The sequence below is a fragment of the Physeter macrocephalus genome, chromosome 1, assembly GCF_002837175.3.
Source record: "Physeter macrocephalus isolate SW-GA chromosome 1, ASM283717v5, whole genome shotgun sequence".
Classification (NCBI taxonomy): Eukaryota; Metazoa; Chordata; class Mammalia; order Artiodactyla; family Physeteridae; genus Physeter; species Physeter macrocephalus.
This window is the reverse complement of record NC_041214.2, coordinates 115,452,789-115,465,690: the sequence shown is the minus strand read 5'-3', so window position 1 is coordinate 115,465,690 and position 12,902 is coordinate 115,452,789. Positions and strand designations below refer to the sequence as shown.

At 33.4% G+C, this 12,902-nt stretch overlaps 1 protein-coding gene across 2 annotated transcripts in view; it reads left to right on the top strand.

Moving 5' to 3' along the window:
• The window catches only part of EPHA6 (EPH receptor A6), an 874,792-nt gene that overhangs the window by 527,302 nt on the left and 334,588 nt on the right, over positions 1–12,902 (top strand). For both annotated transcript variants that reach the window (XM_024120422.1, XM_024120421.1), the window contains exon 6: positions 877–1,001. In XM_024120422.1, the coding sequence (XP_023976190.1) occupies positions 877–1,001 (125 nt within the window). The remainder of the gene's footprint in view (positions 1–876; positions 1,002–12,902) is intronic.

Here is a 12,902-nt window from a genome sequence, read left to right as displayed (position 1 = left end):
TTTCTCTTTCTGACTTACTTCACACTGTATGACAGACTCTAGATCCATCCACCTCACTACAAATAACTCAATTTCATTTCTTTTTATGGCTGAGTATTATGTATTTTTTAAGAGTGAGTTTTAACTTCTATGTAAAAAACTCCTTTTATAAGTAATTAGAATATTTAAAAATGAGAAGTATTTTGTTAGATAAAAGAACCTGCAGTATATACATTCTAGGTAAATTTTGAAGTTTAACACAAGATTACTTTAGGTTAGGACTGGATTGTTAAAACAATGTTATATAGAAAAAGAAGATAGACATGATTTTGAAGGTGAACTTCAGAAATTAAATATTTCAGTTTTATTCAAATGTCATAGAAACCATGCAAAAGAAATAATCCTCACATTGATAAGCAAAAATTTACTGTAGTTAAGAACTTTGTGATATAAACTTCTATAAAGTACTAAGACTTTATAGAGTACCAAGTCTTGAAGGAAAGTCCATAAATGATCTTGTAATTGCAGAGGATTTTCTGTAGCAGACTTAGATTTGATTAAATATAGAAATCAAGTCTATTGTACTTCAAGTTGTAGCTCAAAACCAAAGCCAGCTTAAGAAAAATTGTTGTCCTCTTACAAAACCAGAGATGATGAATTCTGGTCCTTATTCTTGGACTATCTGAGTCTTTCCTATGTTCCTTAATAATGTTTCTAAATATATTCTAATATTTTATTTGGATTGAATAAAGGAGATCCTATCATATTACTCTGACATCAATAACTAATGTCCTCTTCAACAAGAATTGTGTTTTCCTTAGAAGACAAAATATTAAAGAAAGGATTATGGAGAATGATTCCTGCCAATTAATTCTCAGTTATTTTCTTTCCTTTCAGCACCTTCCCTGATAGGTATGGTAAGGAAGGACTGGGCATCCCAAAATAGCATTGCCATATCATGGCAAGCACCTGCTTTTTCCAATGGACCCATACTGGACTACGAGATCAAGTACTATGAGAAAGTAGGTCTTATTTGGAGCTTCCTAAAAATCTACATATACATATATATGCATATATGTATATACTAAACATGTTGTTATACAGTATTATTTTACTTTAAAACCTATTCTTTTCTGGCCTAACTTCATACCTACTATGTCTTTGAATACTCTACAATATACTATTGTGCTTATAATTTCTTAATTAATTTGTCTTGTTTTATGTCAGATTAAAGTAGAAGACACAAGATGTTCATCTCTACCTTCACTTACTCTAGGGAGTTTTACAATAGAGTAAGAAGTTGTAACTCCTTCAACTTACAGTTTAATTGACATAACATTGTTTCTAAAACTCACTTGGGAAGAAATAGTAAAATGGAATTACCATAATCGAAAGCAATTTCGTGTAGGCCATATCCTTTGCCAATGAGTTTAAAGTTACAGTCCGCTAAAATTTGGAAAGTATGATTTAAGGTTTATATGGAAATAGCTGATGAATTAAAAATTTTCTTTACATTCAGGTCAGCTGATTTATTTTATAAGTTAGCAAGATAAATATGGTTAATAAATCAACTTTTAACCTTAATTTCCATTTCTGTCATTTAAAATTGTTCTCAGTTACTATATTTTCCCAAAGTATATACTTACTTAGTTTATGGTATTCACATACATTCTTTCTTTATGCTTTTCTCTCCATCCCTCACCATTATGATATTGTCCTATAGATATTATAGCAGAACATATAGTCAATTCTGATAATATGTCCCATTGGGCTGATACTACCCTGGAATATTGATAAAGTGAGCATTACATTTAAAAAATTATAATGTAAAAATTTATATAATTCCCAGTGGTATATTAAAATAAGAAAGAACTTGTGTTTCTGTAACTTACTAGAAGCAAAGGAACATCACAAATAAATTTAGGTTTCCTATGGAGAAACATAGGGCAAGAAGAGAAATAGAAGTCTTTATTTTTCTATTCTGCTGCTTCTGAGCAAATGTAAGTTTGAAAAGGGGAGAAGTAACTCAGTAGCATGGCTGTATCTAGTAATTTCAGAATTATGTAGTCAATGAAAACTATCATTATTATTAACTGACGTGGATAAATCCGTAGTCTAAGAAAGGCGGAATTGACTCAGTTTAATTGGATTATAGATTCTGCACATTGGTCTAGCCAGCATGTGCTCAGAAATCCTGTTGGCTATTCTTTCAAATGTTACAACCTGTAGTATCCTGTCACAAAAATATATGTATTTTCCATCCACTCGTTTAAATATATCTTCATGTACTCAAAAATTCAGAGTATTAAAGAAGCAATGCACACATATTTTTAGGCAACTTTTCAGAATAAAAATATTTCTCTGTGTTTTATAAAGGTTATATTTCATACGCAGAAAATCACTCTTATTCTATTGTCATTTTTACTTCATATGTTTGAAGATGAAAATAAATTGCAATATTTCCAATTAAAGAAAAACTACACCGATTCCATAAAAAGAGAACCACATTCATCCAGTCAAAACTTTATAAATTAATAATATTCTGAAAGATGGTCATTGACATAATATCCATGTTTGAATGATAGAATAAATAATGTTACGAAGGAGTTTATTTTGTAAGAAAATGGCAGTGACCCAGTGCTAATGGATTAAACGTGGAGTTGGAAGCAAAGGATTCCTAATTCATGTACCGACTCTGACTCTCATTATGCTTGTGGTCAGGAAAAAGTCTATTAATCTCCCTATATCCCAGACTTCACATTTATAAAATGGAAATAAAGATATCAACTCTTCTAGTGGATTGTAAAGATTAATTATGAACAGACCTGAAGATGAAGAGTGTATGAAGTCAGTATTAAATATCATTTAAGAAAGCATTAGGGAAATATTTGGCATATTATATAGTACAATATAGAATCAGAGCACAATAGCATGGGAATTATGTACAAACTAAATAAAAATTATGATATCTTCATACATAAATACATAATGTGTAGGCAATCAATCAAGATGTTAGAATATCAAACCTCTCAGAGAAAGCATAAAATGACTGACAGCATTAAAACTTTTCCCAACTATGACTTCAGATTCTTACTGTACCTTTTATATATCTATATCTATAATGCGGTTTCTCCTCCCAAGAATTATTTTTATAAAGCTTATAACTAGGGCAACCTACAAGAGACTCTTAGTTAAAAGTGCTAATTTCTTTATTAGGAATCTAAATATATTTCAGTAGGAAAAGCAAAATACAAAGCAGTACATGTACAAATGATCCTATTTTGAGAATACAGATATTCCACCATCTATGTATATTTTTGTGTGGTTATATTAACATGCAGAATATGGAATGGAAATATGCTATTTTAGGTGTTACCTATTGGATTAGAATGGGATGACGGGTGGAAGTGCATAGATGGAGGTAAGAGAGAGAGCAAGGTAGCAAACATAGATAAATATGGATGGATGGATGAATGGATAGATCCTAAATAGCTTTGGTAGCTGTCCTAGATCAAGTTGCCCAAAGGCAGACCCTGAGATGGGAATTTGTGTGTAAGTGATTAATGAAGAACGCTCCCAGGAGAACTGGTAAGGCAAATGGGGAGGCAGGACTATGAAGGAAGATGCAAATCAAACTCAGAGTGAGCAGGGGAGCTCTGGAGTCTAAATTACATCTCAGAGCTCATCATATGGAGACAAAGAAGCTGAGCTTCCATACTCAGGCTCCAGTCAGTCATTGACCAAAGGCCTGAATGGACATATACATGCGGTATTCAGGAAAAAGTCATAGGCACATCTGGTTCTCCATTGTGGCTCCAGTTGCCCAAGTTTAGGTGTCTAAAGTAGATGACAGGTACAAGCCTTTAAATGCAAAACACATAGAAGCTAGGGGGTGGGAGCAGGAACAGGTAAAAGTGATCCAAGTAGATCTCATGGCACACCAACTAATAACTAAGGCACCTCAATGCTCAGAGAGCTATGAGAGAATTTTACTCCTTGGCTCATTATGATATCCATAGTCTCCTCAGTCTTTAACATTGGTGCCTCAGTCTTTAATTTATGGCATTTAAACTTTACATTTCCTTTCAATCAAAGATATAGTATATTGCTAAACTTAATTAATACACAAATGATCAATATGCCTCCATTCTCTGAGGAATTCATGCTGTTTTATTAAGTTATTGTGTTAGGATCATTATTCTGTAAATCAGGAGAGAAGTTAAGCTGCTTAGAATGTGAAGTGTCTACAAATATCTGAGGTCAAACACATACTGTTGTTACTAGTGACCTTTGCTTAGAAAAAGGCATTGGCGTAAATGTTCAAAAATTTGAGTTTGGCTCAGACCTTAACTTTCTTAGGTGTGTTTTCTCATCTGTAAAATAAGGGTCCAGAAAGATAATCTCTTCCATTTTTAGCTGTTTCCAAATGCTACTATGTTTGTGTTTGTTCAGTTATACAGATATGTTATACTATCTTTCAAAGAACTTATGTATACTAAAATTAAATACATACACACATTTTAAAAAATACATCACCACAGGGAATAATCTTCACATCGTAATTATATATAAAAATTAAAACCCTGCTATGATTGTCTTTTGTTTCTATGTGTGTGTGTGTGTGTGTGTGTGTGTGTGTGTGTGTGTGTGTGTGTGTGATGAGAGGACTATGGAGAAGAAAATATACTGCTTTTGGGTTATAATTAATTAGATATTCTCTATTCAGTTAATTATACTCCCCCAATTCTTGGTTACTTTTCTCTTTTCATACTCAAAAAGTGTTTTATTTTTTTAAACTCACATGAATATAGTTTGAATATGAAAAGTCACTTAAAATAATGAAGAAAGTCACGCATGTTACCAAAAAAGTTTATATTTTGTATTTACTTACTAACAATGCTTTTCCTCAAAGTAGAGCCTCCTCATAATGAAGGAACTGTTAAAAACCATGAAGACAATTTAGGTGATACACACTTTATATAACACTTCATGAAGTGGATGGTCTCCTTTCAAGGAAGTGCCAAATGGGCCGCAAGGCAGGGAGCTTTTATAGCACAAGGAATAAAGAACAAGGGAGAGAAAAAGAGAAAATATCTGATTGGCTGGAGCCACACAGTCAACCTTGTTTAGGGTGAGAATGAACAAGGAAAGACGTATAGAGCCGAGAGCTGGCTTGGCGTTTGAGGACTGGGTACCTGGATATACTGCGTGTTTTTTTTTTAATTGAAGTATAGTTGATTTGCAATGTTGTGTTAATTCTGCTGTACAGCAAAGTGACTCAGTTATACATATATATACAATCTTTTTTGTATTGTTTTCTGTTATGGTTTATCCCAGGACATTTAATGTAGCTCCCTGTGCTTTACAGTAGGACCTTGTTGTCCATCCATTCTATATGTAGTAGTTTGCATCTACTAACCCCAAACTCCCAGTCCATCCCTCCCCCACCAGCCCCCCTTGGCAACCACAAATCTGTTCTCTATGTCTGTGAGTCTGTTTCTGCTTCATAGATAGCAGAAATATGACATTTGTGTCATATTTTAGATTCCATATGTAAGTGACATCATATGGTATTTGTCATTCTCTTTCTGACTTACTTCACTTAGTATGGTAATCTCTAGTTGCACCCATGTTGCTACAAATGGCATTATTTCGTTCTTTTTATGGCTAAGTAATATTCCATTGTATATATGTATCACATCTTCTTTATCCATTCATCTGTCAATGGACATTTAGGTTGTTTCCATGTTTTGGCTATTGTGAATAGTGCTGTTATGAACATAGGGGTGCATGTATCTTTTTGAATTATAGTTTCCTCTGGATATATGCCCAGGAGTGGGATTGCTGGATCATATGGTAATTCTATTTTTAGTGTTCTGAGGAGCCTCCATACTGATTTCCATAGTGGCTACACCAACTTCCATTCCCACCAACAGTGTAGGAGGGTTCCGTTTTTCCACACCCTCTCCAGCATTTGTTATTTGTAGACTTTTTAATGGCCATTCTCACTGGTGTGAGGTGGTGCCTCATTGTAGTTTTGATCTGCATTTCTCTAATAATTAGTGATGTTGAGCAGCTTTTCATGTGCTTCTTGGCCATCTGTGGATATACTGAGTTTTTGATCCAGCAGAGCTTTTACAGAGACACAAAATTATCAAAGTTTTGGTTTGCTGACTTGGCACTCCGGCTGGGAGCGGTTCCATCTTGGGCTTAGAAAGTTATTTCAGTAAGTCAATAAGACATCATCTGTCCTCAACCCCTCAGTCTCCACCTTCAACATGTTGCAGACCCTCTTGCAGTCACTAAATATCAAAACTCTCATTGAACATCAAATACACCATTCCCTTACCTCTGCTTCTACCTCCTTTCTTTACCCTTTGTTTTCACATTTTAAATTTTTCTTCTCCTTTTTTTCTCTGCCCATAGCACTTTTCTTTCTCTCGCTTCTTTGTTCTTTTATTAGATTTATCAAAGACAGTCTTGATTAGAGCCATTTATGTGTGTATCTGACTCCCTCACTAGTTTGGAAGGCCCTGAATAAAGGAGATCATTTCTTGTTTGTCTTTATCACCTTGAGTCAGTGCCTAACACCACTGTTTGCTTTCAGTCAAATTCTAAAGAAAGTAATAAAATCCTCTCTTTGTTCAGAACTCATTCAGAGGAAATTGAAACAACTTACCAACCACTGTGAAATTACCCCTAACAATTAAGAAAAAAAGAAAGAAAGCCCTGAAGACTTCCTGTTTCTACCTGTTCATAAGAAGGACACACACTGATATCCATCAGCTGAGACAATGCTCTGTTAATAAATAGAATGTAAGCACACGAGGGCAGGGATTTCTTTTGTCCATGTTCATATACTTAGCACTCAGAAAGGCATATAGCTCATAATTCGTAGGCAATGATAGTTGGCCAATTATATGCCAGATACTTTTAAAAATGTTTTTTATGTATTAAGCAATTCAATTCCAATAACAATGCTTTGTAATAAGTACTATTACCCTTCCCATTTTACAGATGAAGAAACTAAGGTACAAGAAACCTAAGTAATTTCACCAAAATAACCCAGGCAATAAGTGGTTGTTAACACTTACTTGCATCACAATTGGATGTCTCAGAAAAGTCAGTGTTTTCTGCTGATGCTGATTTTCTAGGTTCCCTTCATTACTCTTTGCTGCCCATTTTGCATCTATAAAATGGTAGCAATAAAATATACCTACCTCACCAGGGTGTTGTACATGTCCACTAATTACCAACTGGTAGCTCATTTTGCAAACATGAATCCTCCATAATATTTCATTATTCTTACATCCAATATTTAAAGACCTGTGAATGGTAAAGTCTTTTCCTTACAATTCTCTCATTAATTTTTTTTTTTTACCAGTCAGCAGTTTTTAGATTTTGCTTAAGAAATTTCATCATAAGAAAGGAAACATTTCTTATATACAGATGGTCAATTATTATAAAATTCTGAATTTGTTTAACTTGCCATTGTTTCACCTACTCTACCAATTATAGAATTGAGTATCTACGAGGTTTATATAAAATATGTAATTTCATGTCATGAAAACACTGTATTGTTTTAAAAAAAAGGTGAAGAGATTTGTGGGAAGCTTTTCATTATGGGAAATATTTTCATCGCTCAGGGATGATTTAAAGTAGTCTCTTTCAATAGGAGGTTGAATCATTGGTATCTTTTGTAAAAGTCTCATACTTCTCAACAACAAACTTTGCACAATAAGCCTCTTTCTTCCTTCTCTCCCCTCTTATTCTACTTTCTCAGGGTAGTTTTTCCGCCAAGATAACAATTCAATAAATACTACTTTTTTCCTAAAATATATAAGCAGTAAATCTGCATCTTTATTTGATTAAAAATATATGAAGCAACTATTGTAGAAATAATCAACTGAAAAAGAAAAAAATCCTTCTCTCCTTCCTTATAAAATTGTCAATATACATTTCTCATTTTCTTCTGTTGTATTTTCTTCACTTAGGTGTTTGCCCAAAAGCGTAAGAGAATTTTCTGTTTGCTTTCACGAATGCTACTCTTACCTCTATCCACTGTTTAGGTACAGAAACATATCTCATTTATTCTCTGCATCCTCCTTCCACAATGACCATCTAATGTGTACATTTTGTAACGTAAATGTAAACTTACATGTAAATTGAAACATGGTTTTCATATAGGAACTAAGAAAAGTGTGGTTGAGGAAAGGGCATATGGATTCCCTGGATCACAGGAGGAACTTGTTGAAATGCAGGTTCTGATTCAGTTGACTGGAGGTGGCTTAAAGGAGGTAGGATGAGGGTTTACATTTGAAACAGCTCACAGGGAAGGCTAGCACTGCCTCTCCCAGGACCATACTTGAAGCTCTAAGTCTCTAGAGGCACCACTTCTCCATTACCTCACTTTAAAGGTGTGGATAGAGGGAGAATACCACAACCCTCTAAACATACACGTGAACTTAAACATTGAACCGTCTTTATAACTGGCTAGAACCTCTGTAGATGTTAAATGTCTTGTGTGATATTTGAACCTAAAATATTAATCCGAAGCAAAATGCAGTAAATAAGGGACCAAGTCAGTTTCAGATATAATTGAGTTGTTTCTAATGGAATCAGCAAATTCCTGAGCTGCTAAATAAAAGTTTTGTGTTCTCTTTTTGCCTTTCTCTTCATAATTCTTATTTGTTGCCATGTCCACCACAGAGAAATTGGATATGAGCATTTGGTACTAATTAAAACAACATTACCTGATAAAAAATGGATGGCAAGGGAATTTACTGATACAAACACTCATTACAGAGATTTCATTGCCAATTTCCGTGTTGTGTAGCAAACACCACACTATGTAGAAGCCTGTCTGGTTTAGTGAGCCCAGGGAGTCCTCACAGTGCCTGGAGCAGAGATTTTCGTGGTCACAAACCTGGGACTGGTGCCAGCACTGCATCAACAGCAGCATCTGTATGGTTTGAAAGTATCTGAGTAGAAAGAAATTGAAAGATATTTGCACTACGCATCTAGTATAAGGTTTGCACGCATATGAAAATTACAAATGTCTACTGACTCCTCTAGCTTTAAATTGTCTTCTGTTTCATAAGAGTCATACTACCTTTTGTTTGATTTGAAAAATTGATTTGTTTAAAATTATAGAAGCTAGATTTAGTATGTCAAAGATTTGATACATCCAAAAGAGGAAAAACTAAAATTGGTAGAACTAAGTAAATATACTTCATTTAAAACTTTAGAATACATCTAAATTTATAGACTGAAATGGAGGTTATAAGCATAATGAGTATCAAAGTTTATGTTTTGGTTTTCAAGAATAAAACAATACCCACTTCACTGTGCTCAAAGGGCCTGGATTCTTTTGGTGGTATGTAGTCACCGGAAGTGCAATCTTAGCCCTGATGTTGTAATACTAGCTAAGGCTGCTCAATTAATCACACTTCTGCCAACTTGCTATATTTCAATCAGCTCTAAATTTCATAACATTTTAATTCAATTTCACATCCTGAAGTCATAATCAGTTGCTTTGATATTCCTGGTCAGACTTTTCTTAAATTGCTTCATCATCACTTTAATGAATTCCATGTCTTCATCTCATTTTTTGATGAGGTTAGGGTAAACTAGATTATTTTCCAATTCTGAAATTCCATGACTGCATACGCTTATTACTATTTTATTGTGTCTGACTTTGCTATGCAAGCTGATAAGAAATTATCAAGTAAGAGTAATGAAGGAATGAGAGATTTGATGTTTCCAATGAAAATATATTTAAAAATTACAGGAAAGTATATAAAAATCTTAAGGGTGAAAGAGTAATTCAGTTTCTTCAACAATCTGGAAATCTAATTTACAACCAAGTTTTGCATTTCTAAGAAAAGATAAAAATATAAGGCTATTTTTAAAAGATTAATTACTACTATAAATTTCCACCTCCTCTTAAAAATTATTGTTTGGAGGGAAGAAATAATACAATGGAACATACAGCTTGGAGTAGAGGTTATAGAACCCACAATACCAAATTCTAAGAGGATCACAAATGTCCCTTTAAGTAGGGGCAGGTGGTGGGACAGAATACTAGAAACTATTCTAGGAAAGTGTCTAGGTTAGTGCCCACCAGAATCAGGATAGCCTCAGAGTATGCAAAATTAGCATTTTTCCATTATAGTTTCATTCCTTCAGAAAAAAATTTTCTGGGAAGTAACAAGGACACAAATTCAAACTTCCTCTAAATTTCTGACCTAGTTTGGTGAAAATCAGACAAACAAAAATCCCATAGACAGGCACCAATTATTTGAGTGTGATATTGCCATGAATTCAGACTGCATTCAGCCTTCAAAGAACTGCTCTTCCATTAATGTAAAATGTAAATATAATGTTATTACTTCAGAAAGCCAAATGTACAAGTCAGATATCTAACTTTCTATCCTAAAATGATGAAAGGGTAAATACTACTGTATAATGCCTGTAGGCAGATCTTACCAGATTTTCTAATATAAATTTCAAGCTAAGAATTGCAACTCTGGTAGATTATGTTATCTAAGCCTTAGCAAGTTTCCCCTGATCACTGGCCTTGTTAAAGTGTTGACTGAGTCATACTCCCTTGGGAGAAATGTAAGTTTTGCTCTTTCAAGTGCAGTTAAAAATACAGCCATATTTTTGCCTATTCCTTAAACAATTACAATTTGGGGCTACAAGTACAAACATAATTACCAATTCATAAATTTATTTTTTTCTCTTCTGATACTGTACTACTACTTTTTTCATCTTGCACTTAATGAGGAAATCTATAAACTGAACAAAGATGCATTCATTTCTTTTGAGGATTTTAAGCCTGTAATTGTATGATAAATCATGTGAAGTTATCTTGCGAGATTTCCTATAGAATACGAGGTGGCTGTTTACAGAGTGCATTGTTTAGCCCCATTTTCCTTCAGGGATTTATTAGGAAATGCTAATAGAGGAAATAAATATGGACCATACAGAGGGTAAGGTACAGCTAGCAGCTTTTCTTAGTAGTCAGTGAGGAATTTGGTGGGGTTTCCTCCTTGGATAGTTCACTCCAATAAATACTTCTGTGAAAGGTGTGTATGTGTTTTTAAACTGCATTTTTAAGCACGGTTTTTATTAGACCCCATAGATTTCAAAATATTGCAGTATTATAAAGAAAATCCAACTTTTTATTTAAGAAATATATAAGCTTCTGTGTGCCTCTGCTGCCTGACTTGATTTGCAGATTTTTTTTTTTTATTGCTGGAGGGAATGTCTAACATCCAAGATTGTAGTGTATCCAGTATTAGGAAACCTGTTCTTCTGGAGCTAGAGAACCCTTATTTATTGCAAGGCCAAGATTTGATTTTGTTGGATGAATTAGGAAAACAAAAATGAGTTAGAAGCTAAAATATTTGCACATTTCTAGTCCTTAAAACTACTTTCCCAATCTTGAATGAAGGTAGAGAAAAACATTTTGGTGTTAATACTTAACTTGGATTATGAAAAAACAAAAATAATGTTAACAAATAGTAGTTTACTGAGTGCACTCTACTTGTATTAATTCATTTTAAGACAAGTTAATTAGCTGCTAGCTAATTGAGAGACACCTACCTACTTCATGATTACCACTTAGATTTTTACCTCCAGCTGGCAACTTATAAGAAACTGTGATAAAAATATATTTAGATATTGATGGAACATTAAAAGTGACTGGACTGTTGCTTATTTCATTTTTCTTCTGTTGCTTTTTTAACTTTTGGTGGCTTTTTAGTCAATTCACATTGATATTTGTGAAACAAAATATTTTACACAATAATAAATATTCTATCTAGTCATAGTGGATTTGGACAGACCTGGGTTAGAATTCAGGCTTTGAAACTAGTTAGCTTTGTGACCATAGACAACGAGTTTTATTTCCTTAAGACTTAACTTCATCTGTTAGGAGAGAAATGATAACAATCACATAAGCTATTATGAGGAATAGATTAAATGAGACTTTTAAATGTAAATCATTTCATTTGCTCCTGGGAAAGAGTAAGCATTCAATACATAGACCCTACTAAAACTGGTATTAGTTTCAGTGTCATTACCAGTTTTAATTTTAATATGGTTCTAGTAGGCACAGTAGGTCCTTTAAATTTTTGTAACCCAAACAGAATGCCATCTTACCCAAAGTGCAAGCGTGACCATCAAAAGGATTATTCTATTTTATAGATCATATGGTAATAAGTAAAACAGGGGTAAAGACATTAACGAATGTGTGGACTAGGGCACAGGACCAGTTCCTACAGTTAAAAATTACCATCCACATCAATATTAATCAATTGATACCATCCCATAATATTATTTTATTATCACTTAAGTTTTAGTATAAGCATGTGATAACATTCTAATTTGGAAATTACAAAAATTGATATCTTAAATTATAAATTTACATAGTTTATGAACTGTAAAACATTTGACATTAAGTAAGATACAGAAAATTTTTTTGTTTGAAATTAGACATAACTGTACAGTAGTATGGCCATAAACATGGAAAATAGTTTCGTTCTTATTGTACTTTCCAAGTACACATTAGATATATTGATGACAATACAGGCCATATTTTGCTTTGATACAAGATTCTCACTCTTCTAAGTTTTTTATATATGAGAATAATTCATGAAGCATGGTGTTCTATTTATTTTGGCAGATTTTATTATTTCATTACTCTCTAGGTAGGGTAAATTACTCTAATGGGTCCACCTTTTCATGTCTCCCCTCATGGTTTCATTTCTTCTGTCTTTCTTTATACTCTTTAAAGGCCAAAGTAGGTTATGCAGAGGATACAAAACAGCCAAACATTCTCTTTCTCTCATGTACCATCTTTGCAATAGCAACCTTTTATCTCTAATTATTTTATTTATTTATTTATTTATTTATTT